We start from the raw sequence: 14,675 nt of genomic DNA, 5'->3' as shown, positions 1-14,675 counted from the left end.
TAGTAGTATGTTATTTTCTAATGACGGCCAATGTGTGTTTAATTAATTTTACACTATATGCATAAAAAACATTTCCCCAAGGATTCCACCATCTCTCAGTGTCATTTTTAAGTCTTTAAAAAAACAAAAAACAAAAAACAAGTCGTAAGATGGTTAAAGATAAGCAAGCTTAAAGTTCCTTCATCAGGAAAATTAAGAACTACTTCTTGATTATGATACAGTTCCTGAAATATTTTTTACCCTTGAATAACCAACCAATGGTAAAAATAATCCATAAGTGTATCAGCAAGTCAATATATCAAGCTATTTTTAATAATGAAACCACAACTGTTCGATTTACTCCTCAAAAAATAAGATTGCAGTGAGTATCTATTGACCATCATGTTGATGGTTCTTCTGCCAGAACCGTCCTAGTTTTTCAGGACAATGGCCCTGCTCCATAGATAGCGTGATTGGAAAAAACAACAGGATAACGCTTTTGAAATATTTGCTTGTGCTGCTTAATACTAACTTACCTTACAGGATAATTAAGTATTCAAAACACATTTCTGAGATAAAATCACCTGGGACTTATTTGTTCTAACACATAATTTAAAAAAATTAACACATGGAATCAATTGGAAAAGAATATAAACCTTTTGGAAACTGCTTAATGCTGCTTTTGGGTCATCTTCTTTTAATGCTTTGGAATTATAGTACTGATTTTCCAAATCCACATTTGGCTCGGAGTTACTATCTTCAGAGTATTCCTGTATGTTGGAAAGAAAGAAAAATTAAAAGAAAAAAAAAAAGAAATCCACACATAGCAATGTAAAAAGTTTATGCGTTAAGATAGAAAAACCACATATTTATACAAGACAAAACCACCTTGAATACACAGGTAAAATGCCACTAACATTCAACTGTTATATAAAACCAAGGGTTGGAGAAAGGAGGAGGGAGGAGTCAAAAGCAAGGGTATAGCAGAATATAACCATTTCTTTCTTTCAGAAAAAAGCTAAAATTTCTATAGAATTAACATAAAAGAAGAATGCAAAGATCTAATATTGGTTAATGATACCAATTCTGTAGTGGTTAAGCTTTTGTTAGTCATGACATCTGAGGGAAACCTAATGTAGATGTGTTCTAATTATTAATCTTTGGTTCTGTAATCTAATTTTTTTCTATCCCCCAAGTCTAAATTTCATTATTCTAACATCGTCTAAAACTAGCTAGGATGGTAATCTACACATTCCACAGTCGTCTAGTGTTAAATATAATTATGTTAATAAGAATATTTGCCTTATGTGGACTATAAAACAGCTATTTATGCTAATGTAGCTTAATCAGCTTCATGACAAATCAAAACACATAAAACAAAATGGATTTTTATAATTTTATGAGACGTTCCATTACATGAGTTCAATTCTTAGTGGGAAAAAACAAGGCAGAAGGGAAAACTGGAATAAAACAACTATTTTTGTGGAGCAGTGTAAATGAGTTTTATACAGTTCCAGGATATTCAATCTAATAATGAGGATTACAAAATACACATGGATTGGTATAATGGAAATTATTACTTTATGAGTCATAAGATACAGAGTATGTCCTTCTCAATAATAAGTCATTACAAAGGGTAAGTTTATATCAAATTAAGATTAGTACCTGGAAGTAAACACAAAAAGACAAGAATAGTATTACAGTTATTTCTAAATCCAAATACAGGTAACAAATTTCTTTATAAAAAATTCTGTTACAGGCCAGGTGTAATGACTCACGCCTGTAATCCCAACACTTTGAGAGGCCGAGGTGGGTGGATCACGAGGTCAGGAATTCAAGACCACCCTGGCCAATATGGTGAAACTCTGTCTCTACTAAAAATACAAAAAAACTAGCCAGGTGTGGTGGCACATGCCTGTAGTCCCAGCTACTTGGGAGGCTGAGGCAGAAGAATTGCCTGAACCCGGGAGGGGGAGGTTGCAGGGAGCAGAGATTCACCACTGTACGTACTCCAGTCTGGGCAATAAAGGGAGACTCTGTCTCAAAAAAACATTTGTTACAGTCCCATAAAAGTATAGGAATGGAGAAAGGTATGCTGTGTACAACAAGTTTCTCGAAAGCTCAAAAATACATTAACACAAGATGAAGTTTTCAATACTCTCAAGAGTGGCTTTGTAATGTGCGCCCTCTGGAGGATAATTCCTTCCTCCCTTATGTGAGAACATGAGACTGTCACTCAGTCTTCCAGATTTAAGACCTGGAATTCCGTTATGTTTAACATATGAAAATGACTTGGAACACTTCTTTTGGGGACAAAATTAAACTAGGTAGTAAATAGGTTTCATAATTATTCATTGACTTCTTAACCGTTGCAATCTAGGCTTGTTTACAAAGAAACTGCTCATGCTAAAAAAAATAGAAATTAATAAAGAATGAACAAGCCAACAATACACAGAATGATGCTGTGACAGTGATGCCTTCAAAGCTATGTTTTGAAAGATAAATGGAAGTTTGCCCGCTAGACAAAATGGAAGAGGATAAAGAGAATAGTACATGTAGTGACAGCATAAACAATGAAAGGTACTATTGTTAGAACATAAAAATCCTTACTGATTCTACCTTCAAAATAAATCTCAACTCTATCCACTCCCTTGCCTGCTACCACCCTACCCTATCGAACTAGTTTCATCTCTCCACAAACTTAACAGCCTTCTCATTTTCTAAGTCCTAATATCCTCATGGTTAATTAAGCAGGGGAAATAATTTTCACAAAATATAAATTATCTTAAGCTTTTCTTCAAAAATGGTTCCCACTCCTCTTAAAATCAAGAGCAAAATCATCAAAACTTGATTCCTCTGTACAACCTTATCTCCTATCAAGTTCTCCCTCATTCATTTTGCTGTAGTCATCCTGGTCTTAACAAGTGGCCAAATTCTCCTACTTTTATGTGCTATTCCTGTCTCTTTCCACCTCGACCTCTCTCCATCTGGTTAACTGCTGTATATCATTTCAGATCTAAGCCTAAGGGAATCCTTTAGGGAAGACTTGGAGTAAAGAATCACAGCTATAAAACCTACTCTAAGTCTAGAGCGGTGGCTCATGCCTCTAATCCCAGCACTTTGGGAGGCAGAGATGGGTAGATCACCTGAGGTCAGGAGTTTGATCGAGACCAGCCAGACCAACATAGTGAAATCCCATTTCTACTAAAAATACAAAAAATTAGCCAGGCATGGTGGTGGGCACCTGTAATCACAGCTACTCAGGAGGCTGAGGCAGGAAAATCGTTTGAACCCAGGAGGCAGAGGTTGCAGTGAGCTGAGATCAAGCCATTGCACACCAGCCTGGGCAAGGAGAGCAAAACTCTTGTCTCAAAAACAAACAAAAACCCTACTCTATGCCTCTGGAAATCAGTTCTTTTCTAATTGTTTTAAGTTAGAACAAACATAAACAGATTTACCATATAATATACAATTTATCATAGATTAACTTAAAACTGTTGAGTAAGATAGGAATAGCTCCCTGAACTAGAAAATTACTTTTTGTGCAACCCAAACCTTCAGAATGCAGACTTGAACCTGGAAGCAAAATGAAAAATGTTTCTGATTTACATTTATCACAAAGTAAAAATTTAGAGTCCATTTATTTTTTGGTTTCTTGGCTCAAAACAGCTTAGAAAAAACACTTAGGTCAGATTTTGAGAAGTGGAAAGTAGAAGCTGAAAGATACACATGACAAGCAGGACTAGCGTTTTGGAGCTTCCTAGCAAAGGAGAAACAGTATTTTAGAAAGGGAAGAGATTAACTTCAATTATCTGGAAATTATGGAACCAATTATAACATTGTTAAAAAAACAGGATCCTTTATATTTCCTGTCATATCTCACACAGTATCTTGTCATTCAATCATGCAATACTTATAACACTAGTTACCTCTAACTTGTGGAACCTGATAGATTTCAGATTGAGATTTCTAAACTTTAGAAAATCCAAAGAAAATCACAATGACTGAGAGAAGATGTAATTCAGCCCTCTACATATCCTGACTATCTTATATTCATATCACATGGATTAAGAAATGGCCTGTATAACGTTTTTGCATAACTGGAATTCAACTCTTAAATGTTATTGCTAAAATATATAAATACATGAGAACCAGCACAACTGTTCTACTGGTTGACTACAAATAGGCAGTCCCTTGTTACGATCTGCACCGCCATGTTCGAATGGCTTGAACCAGCCATCATGACATCACTAACCTGTCATTTGCACCCCACTGAATCAATTATCATAAGCTGTGCACTGCTGCAAATCATTCTTCAGTTATTACAGAGGCATAGTTTTCAAACTGTAATATAACATAATAAAAGCAATAATAGACACACATACTAAGTCTACTGGCATCTCAAAAAGGAGTAATCAACTACTTCTAAGTTAGAGGAAGGAAAAAGATACCTGAGTCAGGTATAAAAGTATCAACAGGAATGACCAGCAATGAGGAAGGGCGGCTGAAATAAAGCAATTAACCTGCAAAAGCAAAGAAGTTTGAAACAGTATGAACAGTTTGGGCTAAAGCACAGGATATTATGTATTGGTTGATGAAAGAAAGATGAGCTGGTATTGAATGGAGGAACAGGACAACAGAAGTCTAGCAAGGAGTTGAGACCCAATAAAGAGTCTCTAAAAGATTTTACAAGGAAATAATCAGATGTGTGTTTCTGGAAGAGTACTCCGGTAGCAATGAGGTAGCCCACTGGATAATCTTCAAAGTCTGGCCAGGAGATGTGAAGGCCTGATCCCAAGAAGCAGAACGAGGAGAAAAGGTAGGGGATGCAATAAATAATGGAATAAACATAGAAGATGTTAAACAATGTTAAAGATGTAAAATAAAAGTGCCCATATGGGCACAAGACAAAGGAAAATAAAATTACTCATAATGACTATCAGGACTTGGTAACATATGATGCCATTAAATCACAATAGGGAATCTAGAAGTACTGAATAAGTATTGCTAAACTGAATTTAGTTATGTCAAATGAGTAAGAGATAATAATTCGTTAAAGTTTAAATGTTTTTTAACAGAAGAGAAAGTGAAATTTCAATTAGTATATAAAGAATGCTTTGAAAACAAATGAAGAGTTTAAGCAATAAATGAAAAACCGCTTGTTTTACATGAACAGTTGTAAAAGTATTTACAAAAATAAAACCCTAAACTTCAATAACAGTTCCAACCTACTTATATAACTCATGTCCTGCTATTTCCCCAAAGCAATCTGTGATCCATCCACACGACCAAAGTTTACTCTTTCTCAAACATGCCACACGGTTTTAAATCTCTGCTTTGGCATAAACTCTTTTGGCTAGAATTCTAAACCACTTTCCCTCCTGACAACCTTTCTGCTTTTCTCCTATGATACTCCTCTGCCCTAATACTGCTGGGAAATGTGTTTATCAACTCATCTTAGCATCATTCTTCTTAGCAAACTAAATTTTTCTTCTCAGTCATGCTTCCATATGACATGCATCTAACATAGAGCTTCATATGTTAAAACAGTCCAAACTGTGAATTTCTCAGAAGCAGGAATTTCCTTATTCATCTGTATATTCTGAGAGCCTGGGATATTACAAAACACTTAGTAAGTGTTTGGTTAATTAAAACAAAAGATGGTTAAACATTCCAAAATAACACAACATAGGGGAGCCAAGGTCAATTTTGACTATATCTAGAATGTAGCTACTGAATGGAATCAGTTCCATAGCTCATTTACTTACTCTTGTATCTATTGCCAATAGAAGTCCTAAGAAACATACTTTAGAAAAACAAGACTCACCATTAACAATGCTTTCTGAGCCTGGTCTAACGATCACTTGCTGGACACAATAAGAGACACAGGGCAGTATTTCATTATTCTTAAAAACCAGACACAATTCAAATCCTAGGTAGCCATTTACGGTTTAGCTACTGATAAAGTTATCCATTAAAAAAAAAAAATCACACAAGTTAACGGGTGCTGATTTGTTATCTATGGAGTAAATTAGTATTAAAAACAAACAAACAAAAAACTGTTGGCTGGCTGGTGCGGGGGCTCACATCTGTAATCCCAGTTCTTTGGGAGACGGAGGTAGGTGGATCACCTGAGGTCGGGAGTTTGAGACCAGCCTGGGCACATGGTGAAACCCCGTCTCTTCTATAATACAAAAAATTAGTCAGGCATGGTGGCGCATGCCTGTAATCCCAGCTACTCAAGAGGCTGAGGTCGGAAAATTGCTTGAACCCAGGAGGCAGAGGTTGCGGTGAGCCAAGATCACGCCATTGCACTCCAGCCTGGGCAAAGAGAGCGAAACTCCATCAAAAAGAAACAAACAAACAAACAACAAAACTGTCCTAAATTTTTAGTGTTCAAATTAAATTTCCCAAGGAGAGCTATCATAAAAGTCATGTTTGTGTTTCAGCATCCTAAAAGAGTTACTATAAAACCTGGGCTCCAGTTTTGACTCTCTCACAAATTTGTCCTATAAATTTAGGTAAGCCCCTCAATCTCTATGCTTTAGTTTTTCTTGTGTCAAATTTGGGGGCTGAACCTTGTAGGAAGTTTCTAATTCCTACGGAGATCCATATGTTGTTCATTTTGGGATATAACATACAAGTACAAATTAACTTTGTTGGATACCCATAGTTTGCATATTTAAGTTATCAGTGAAAAGTCTTTATTTTTTATTAATTGTGCTTATGCTTATTATTAATCATTAAGTTTATTATTACTTAAATTTATATAACTTTATTTTATCCTTAGCATGTAAAAGTTGTGTCCCATTGTTTTAGCTATTCTTGTTAGAACCTCTCCAAGTGCATTATACAAGGTACAGTTATGAGGTAATATAACAGGCCTTTTTGAAAAGTTGCCAACTTATATTCCAAATCAGTATTTTTCTTTGAAGTAGTAGCTTTAAGGTACAGTAAGATTATTCCAATGATACTGACATGGATTACAGCAATGCTTCTGAAATACTAAAAACCTCAACTTCGCTGGAGTTGTGTGTTTCTACCCTGAAACAACAGCATCCAACTGAATGGCCAAACTTATTTATCAAACCTGATGCTTAATTTTCAACTACATCTGAAAAAGGAAAAAACACTAGCTACAGCCCAATTTTTTTTAAAAATAAGCTGCACATTATTTTTTCAAAATATTGAAAACAAGTCAAATTCTTATCAATAGAGAACTGTTCAAATAGAGGATGGTACAACCATACAATCAATGCAGCCATAAAAAATAAGGAAGCTCCAGCACACTTACACGGAATAATTTCTCAGATAAATTAAAAAGCAAAGAACAAAATTTACAATACGCTATATTGATGTTTAAAAAAAAGAGGATGGATAAGAATGTATATTTGGTTGTCTACCAAGAAGAATGGGAACTGGACAGATAAGGAACAAAATGGAGGAGAAAACTTTGATGTACATATTTTTGTATTTTCTGGTTTTGAACCATGTGCATGTATTTTCTATTTAAAAAATATAGTGACACAGTCACTGGCCTTTAAAGTAACATATTTGTTCATCATTTGCATCCTGCAACCTGCCCACCTCCATCAATAAAAGCATATAGGTTCACTGTGAAAAGTCTTCAAGACAAAAACAAATATAATAATAATAAAAAAAAAACCTTAAACTGGCCAGGGGCAGTGGCTCATGCCTGTAATCCCAGCACTTTGGAAGGCTGAGTAGGGCAGATCATCTGAAGCGAGGAGTTCAAGACCAACTTGGCCAACATGGTGAAACCCTGTCTCTACAAAAAATACAAAAATTAGCGTGGTGTAGTGGTTTGGGCTTGTAATCCCACCATTTGGGAGGCTCAGGCATGAGAATTGCTTGAACCAGGGAGGTGGAGGTTGCGGTGAGCTGAAATTTCATCACTGCACTCTAGCCTGGGCAACAGAGTGAGAATGTCTCCAAAAAAAAATTTTAAACCATTGATAATTTATTTCCAGATATTTTTCTATATTTTTCCCACCTAACAAAATTTGAGTAATATGGATTATACTGTCTTTAATATTTTTTGAACTTAGCATTTATAGTAGATATATGTTCACTATGTACACAGCACTGGCAATTGACCATCATCTTTCTCCTGATTTTATTAAAAGTGTGACAAATTCGAGAGCCTGTAAGAGAACCTGTAGCTAAGACTCATTTTCCTCCCTACTACACACAGAAAAATAGACCAAGTAAAAATGTAGGGCATTAAAACTGCTATACCATAAAAAAAATCACAGGAACATGGGTGGAACTGGAGGCCCTTATTCCTAGCAAACTAATGGAGAAACAGAAAACCAAACACTGCATGTTCTCACTTATAAGTGGGAGCTAAATGATAAGAACTCACTAACACGACGGCAAGAGATACTAGGGCCTACTTGACGGTAAAGGGTGGGAGAATGGAGAGGAGCAGAAAAAATAACTATTGAGTACTAGGCTTTGTACCTGGGTGATGAAATAATCTGTATAATAAACCCATGTAACATAAGCTTACCTATATAACTAAGCTGCACATGTACCCTTGAACCTAAAAGTTAAAAAAAAAACCTGCTAAATATTAAGAAAAACAATACTAGTAAACATTTATTCAATAATTCCAACTATGAGCTTGACTAGGGGAATATAATGAGGCTCACAGCTGGTAATATATTTAACCGAATGGAATTATTATAATTTTTAGACAATGTTTTCTTTGTAATACATTTAAATAATTATATTCAAATATTTAATACCCTACCTATAACAGAACTTACTAAAGAATAATTTTTGGTATAAAGTCAATTTGCCTGAAATCCTTTCTAAAAAAATTATTTGAAGTTTCATGCTAGAACAATTGAACTGTGGAATTAAGACCGTTAGCTTATCAATGGCCTTACCAACTTAATGAATGGCACTATGGTTATTATTTAATATTACTGGAGCAGCAAATAACCTATAAACCTGTAAAATTAGCAATGCATTAAATGTCATATACTAGCACCATCTCCTACCACAGATTATGTTTAGAAATGCCTCTACCTCTAATAAAAATCAAACAGATCTTAGAACATACATGACCATACATGTATGCTGAATTTCTTTTACATTCATTTCTTCTTCTTCATTTTTTAAAATACCTAAGTTTGTTTTCTTTTATTTTATATCCTTCTTGGGCAGAGATCATTATTTTACTTTCCTGGGTAAAAACAGTACAGTTTTAGAAACAGACTTAATTTTTCAGGTGGTATCCTAACTACCTATTTCCACCAGATTGGGCAGAAACAAAAAGTGATTTAGGGTGTTAAAACATATCGATGGACAACCAGTAAAGATAGGCTGAGTATCATTGTAGTTAGAAAAACTCATAGCTCTTAGTTAATACTTTAACTAAAAGGAGGTGATGACCAATTTTCCAACAAACAACACCTGCAGACTTTCAAATTACTAAGAAAGTGGGAGGAGGAATACCAGACAAAATAACTATTAAAAAAAAAAAAAAAGAAAACCTCTTTTGGCAAAATGTAAGCATGAAATGGGAACCTGCCTCTTAATCTTTTTTTTTTTTTAATAATATATGATTTAAGGAAATGAAAAACAAATTACTAAATATATTTTGTACCACCAAAAGTTTTAATTATTAGTAAATGGAGTATAACTAATTTTTCAATTAGACACCGGATAGACAACTGATGAAAGACAGATGAGGGGAGGAAGAGCAATTTAATACTAGGGAAAGAAAAACTAAAAGCCCAACATTAAATTCCAACATTTCATTTCATTATGCAGTAGTACAAAATCTTACTTTAAGAAATAAATAAGTTAAAATAAGGCCAGGTGCGGTGACTAACACCTGTAATCCCAGCAGTTTGGGAGGCCGAGGTGGGCAGATCACTTGAGGTCAGGAGTTTGAAGTTCACTGTGAAAACATGGTCACAGCATCACCAACATGGTGAAATCCTGCCTTTAATAAAAATACAAAAAAATGCCGGGTGCAGTGGCTCATGCCTGTAGTCCCAGCACTTTGGGAGGCCAAGGCAGGTGGATCACAAGGTCAGGAGTTCGAGACCAGCCTGGTCAATATGATGAAACCTTGTCTCATTTAAAAAAAAAAAAAAATTAGCCAGGTGTAGTGGCAGGCACCTGTAATCTCAGCTAGTCAGGAGGCTGAGGCAGGGCAATCACTTGAACTTGGGAGGCAGAGGTTGCAGTGAGGGGAGATTGTGCCACTGCACTCTGCCGGGGCAACAGAGTGAGATGCTTGTCTCCCAAAAAAAAAAAAAAGGTTAAAGCAATTATACATTTAACTTTATTATATTGCTCATGTAGTGTAGCCCCTAAAAGGCTGGGAAAACATGGCCAAGTTAAAACATTATATGCCTAATAAAAAATCTTGCAAAGTTAATCAGGTACTTCATGGAATGAAGATTCTCACTGTCATTACTACACTACATTCTCAAAGATGACCTTCAACTGAATCACAGTGCTAATAAGTTATGTATCCAACAGACAACTGCTTAGGAAAGAGATAGGTAGAAATATTTCCAAACACAAACTAATAATACAAATACAATTTCTCAGGAGATGACATACAGCTGGGCACGGTGGCACGTGCCAGTAGTCTCAGCTTCTTAGGAGGTTGAGGCGGGATGACTGATTGGGCCGAGGAGTTTGGGCCCAGTCTGGGTAACACAGCAAAATCCTATCTCTATGCAAATCGAAACCACAATTAGAATGGTTATTAATCAAAAAGACAAAAAAATAAAAGGATGCTGGCAAGAAAGTGGAGAAAACAGAACTCTCCTACACTGTTGATGGGGATGTACATTAGCATAGTCATTCTGGAAAACAGTATGGAGGGTTCTCAGAAACTAGAACCACTACCAAAAGATCCTGCAATTCCACTACTGGGTTTACCCAAAGGAAAGAAAATCAGTATATCAAAGGGATACCTGCAGTCTATGTTTATTGCAGCATTATTCATAACAGCAAAGACAGAGAATCAACCATCAATGGATAAATGAAGAAAATGTGATATATATATACATTATGGAATACTATTTGGCTATAAAAAATTATAAAATTCTGTCAATTTGCAGCAACATGGATGGATCTGGAGATTTAGGTTAAGTGAAATAAGTCAAGCACAGAAGGATAAATATCACATGTTCTCTCTCACTCAGATGTAACAGCAAAAGATTTCTTTTGCTGTTGATTTCATGGTGGTAGAAAATAGATGATAGGAAAAATGTGGGGGGAAATAGGAGTGCAGAAGTGAGAGAAGTTGGTTAATGTGTGCAAACCAATAGTTGGGTAGAAGGAGTAACTTCTAATGTTTGATAGCAGAGTAGGATGACTATGGTTAAAAATGTATTTTATGTTTCAAAATATCTAGAAGAGGTGACTTTAAACATTCCCAAGACACAGAAATGATAAAAACACAAAGTGATGGATATTCTAAACACCGACTGATCATTACATATCTTATGCAAGTAACAAAACCCCAGAAATATATACAAAATACTATGAATCAATTAAAAAATTACAAGCAAATTTAAAAGAAAGATTTTGATAACAAAACACCTGTAATAAGAACAAACAATTTAAGTAAAAATGGATAAATACATAGTCTTAATGAACTGAAGTCACTGCCTATAACTGGCTTGGCTTGCACAAAGTAAAATTTAAGGCACAAATAGTAACTACTAGTAAAACTACATTTACCTTTAAAAACTGTAAAAATCTCTACTATGACTTTTAAATAATAGCGAGAATTTGTCTCCCGCTTGCAAGTGTGCCTTCTTTTAAAATGAAAAGAATTAAAAACATATACGAAGTTATAGACTAATTTAAAAAATATATTAGTATTTTGACAACCTTTGGCACTTAAAATGACATAAAATAACTATATGAAACACTTCTAAAATAAAGATAAAAAGCAAGTTGACGTTAACTCTGGGTCAAGACAATTTTCTGAGTTTCCACACGATTTTTTTTTAATAGCAAACGTTATTCGAACTTGTAAATCCATTACTAAATGAAGCCTTGAATCTTTGAAAATCTCCACTCAGCCAGAGTAATTCGTTTATTTCTATGCTGTTGCTGTTTTAAACTCTGTACACTAGGAAATTTCTAAGAGAAAAGCCATGGGTTCAATTCTCTTAAAAACCGTCCCCCCAAAACACAAGCAAAACCTCCTCCCCACCTTTTCTTTATAAAGAACTGAGCAAGTAATTCAACTACCCTTTTTTCAGTTATCCTTGCTTTGAACTCACCACTACACACTTACCTCATACCAAAACTGACCCTGGACAAGGCTATCAAAGCTATGTCTCCAGGAGACTCAAGTTGCGTTTCGCGGTCAGGCCTAGGAGCAGGCGGCACCCCCCACCCCCGCCCAGTTTTCAGACTTCTAGCATTTCGCACCCGCTCAGTTCGAGTGTGAAGAGGTGGGGGCCCAGAATGCTGGGCCCGAAGGAGCAAAGCCAGGGCCTACACCGCAGCATGGTCACCGAGGCGGCTCGCGCGGTGGGGACGCAGGAGACAGAGAACCGAACGCCTGGGGACAGGGGAATCCGTGAAAACGCAGAAGACGCTCAGACTTGGAGCGCAAAGCCCGGGACCCCCTTCGCTGCCTTCTTTGCCTTCCCTTCCCCCATGCTGGAGAAGCAAGGCCGAGGCCCAGTGCGGGAACGGAGAGGAGGTAAACCAGTCCTGTCACCGCACTGAGAGAGGCTGGAAGCGGCACATGCTTTACGGGGAGACGCCGCGGCCGCCTCGGCCGGGGCCTCGAAAACTAGACACATCTCCACCCCCAAAGTTCGTTCGCTGTGCCTCACCAGGTCGTAGTCCTCCTCATCATCGCACATGAAATCATCCTCCATGTCAGACATCTTGGCCGGGAGGGGGAGGAGAAATTGGAGACAACCTCCTCCCACAATCCTCCGCGGCTCAGAGACGTCACTCTCAGCTTCTTTTCGCCTTCCCGTCCCTCTTAGAGGAGCTGTTTCCTGCCGGAACCAATTACCTCGACGTCTAGAGGATTCGGTACGACTCCAAAAGGGACTGCACCACCCACCTTTTCCTGCGAAGCGATTGGTGCCTTAGCAACTAAACCTAGCAACTGGGGAATTGTCAGGGGCTGCAGGTCTCAGCGGAAGGGGCTCAGAAACTGCGCTCACATCGAGCAATTTCCAGCCTCTTGAGTAAGGGGGCAGTGTCCTCCCTTGCCTGGGACTCTGGAAGCATTTCACTCCGATGAAAGTAAGGGACAGCTTAGGACCAGAAGCCTTTCGCGGAGAAAAGGCTGACATGCCCGTCCTATATGACAGGTATTATTTCTGCTGTCATCGTACGTGTGCATTTAGCTCACACATTACGGTGGATTATCCTAAAATACTTGGGAGTACTTTTCAGCAACACAGTTTACACTTAATGCTTGTTATATTTGTAGGAGACAAAACGATTATGTGGATATCCCAAATTAGTTATACAGGTATTAGTTGAGTCGCCTTAAATCTTAGTTGTTCAACGAATTATAAACTGACCTTTACAGCCCTTGGGACCAAATTAAGGTAACAAAGACTGGCTTTTAAAAAATACATTACTGGGAACCTGAGGGTATCATGTTATGGGCAGATGGGGGCTGCGGTGACTCGCAGGATCAGGAATTTCGACCTAGAGAACCAAGAAAAACGGGAAATCAGCAAGATGAAGCCCTGTCCTCCTGAAGGCATCCCTCTACCAACAGCCTCCTGCGAGAGCAGATTAGTCTCTATCCAGAAATTAAGGGAGAGACTGCTCGTAAAGATGACAAGCTGCTATCATTTCTTCATTTCTAAGAGATGTGTATGTTGATTTCAAAGATCCTGTGTCTTCCGCGCAGGTAAAAGCTGCTGAAACATGTCAAGAGCCAAAGGAATTCAAATTTGCTGAGAGGCCATCACTTTGATATGATAAATATTGAGAGCATCCCCAAAGGCAAAATTTCCATGGTAGAAGCATTGACACTTCTCAATAATCATAAACTTTATCCAGGAACATGGGCTGCTGAGAAAATAGCTCAAGAATACCATTGAGAACAGAAAGATGTGAATTCCCTTTTGAAATATTTAGTTGAAGTCAAAATCTTCCCTCCTGAAGACAAGAAAACAATACAATCAAAATGAAGAAAATCACAAAAATTTCCTATGTGTGCTCCTCATCCCTCATCCTGTATGTTTTCTCATTTTTTGCATATTAAATTATGTTAATTACCAAGTGTTTAATGCTCTCATTGTGAGAGCATACTCTTAAAATTTATTGAGCTCCCTGACTTTTCAAGATTGCCATAGAATGTATTTTGTTTTCTTTTAATTTGGTTTAGGTATATCTCATATGTACATGTCAGCACGACTAATCAGCACATCTGTAACTTTATTATAAGTTAAAGTTAATTTGTTATTTTAGGCGCATCATACCAACTTTTAAATTGGTCATATGATGCCTTGGGAAATGTCTCGAATCCCTCATTTAAGTTTTACTTTCCAAGTTAAGTGTTTAGTTCATTCATATGTGATAGTGAAAGTAGAAGCTTTCCTGACTCTTAAGACTGACATTTTCTTGTCAGCAAAAGAGACTGGATAGCAAGGTAGACTCACACTATTTCTCAGAGAAAGGCACACAGTAGAAAATAATGAATC

General features: G+C 36.9%; 1 protein-coding gene and 1 pseudogene across 2 annotated transcripts in view; one reads left to right on the top strand and one right to left on the bottom strand.

The window, feature by feature from the left end:
- Positions 1–13,050, bottom strand: part of COPS2 (COP9 signalosome subunit 2) — a 31,956-nt gene extending 18,906 nt beyond the window's left edge. For both annotated transcript variants that reach the window (XM_003928870.4, XM_003928869.4), the window contains exons 1-2: positions 12,834–13,050; positions 636–749 (exon numbers count right to left, since the gene is read on the bottom strand). In XM_003928870.4, the coding sequence (XP_003928919.1) occupies positions 636–749; positions 12,834–12,887 (168 nt within the window). In that variant the 5' untranslated portion in view covers positions 12,888–13,050. The remainder of the gene's footprint in view (positions 1–635; positions 750–12,833) is intronic.
- LOC101031786 (NADH dehydrogenase [ubiquinone] 1 alpha subcomplex assembly factor 4 pseudogene) lies at positions 12,985–14,253 on the top strand (annotated as a pseudogene).
- Positions 14,254–14,675: the final 422 nt, after the last annotated feature.

Source organism: Saimiri boliviensis, chromosome 2, assembly GCF_048565385.1.
Source record: "Saimiri boliviensis isolate mSaiBol1 chromosome 2, mSaiBol1.pri, whole genome shotgun sequence".
NCBI lineage: Eukaryota > Metazoa > Chordata > Mammalia > Primates > Cebidae > Saimiri > Saimiri boliviensis.
This window is presented reverse-complemented; position numbering and strand designations above follow the sequence as displayed.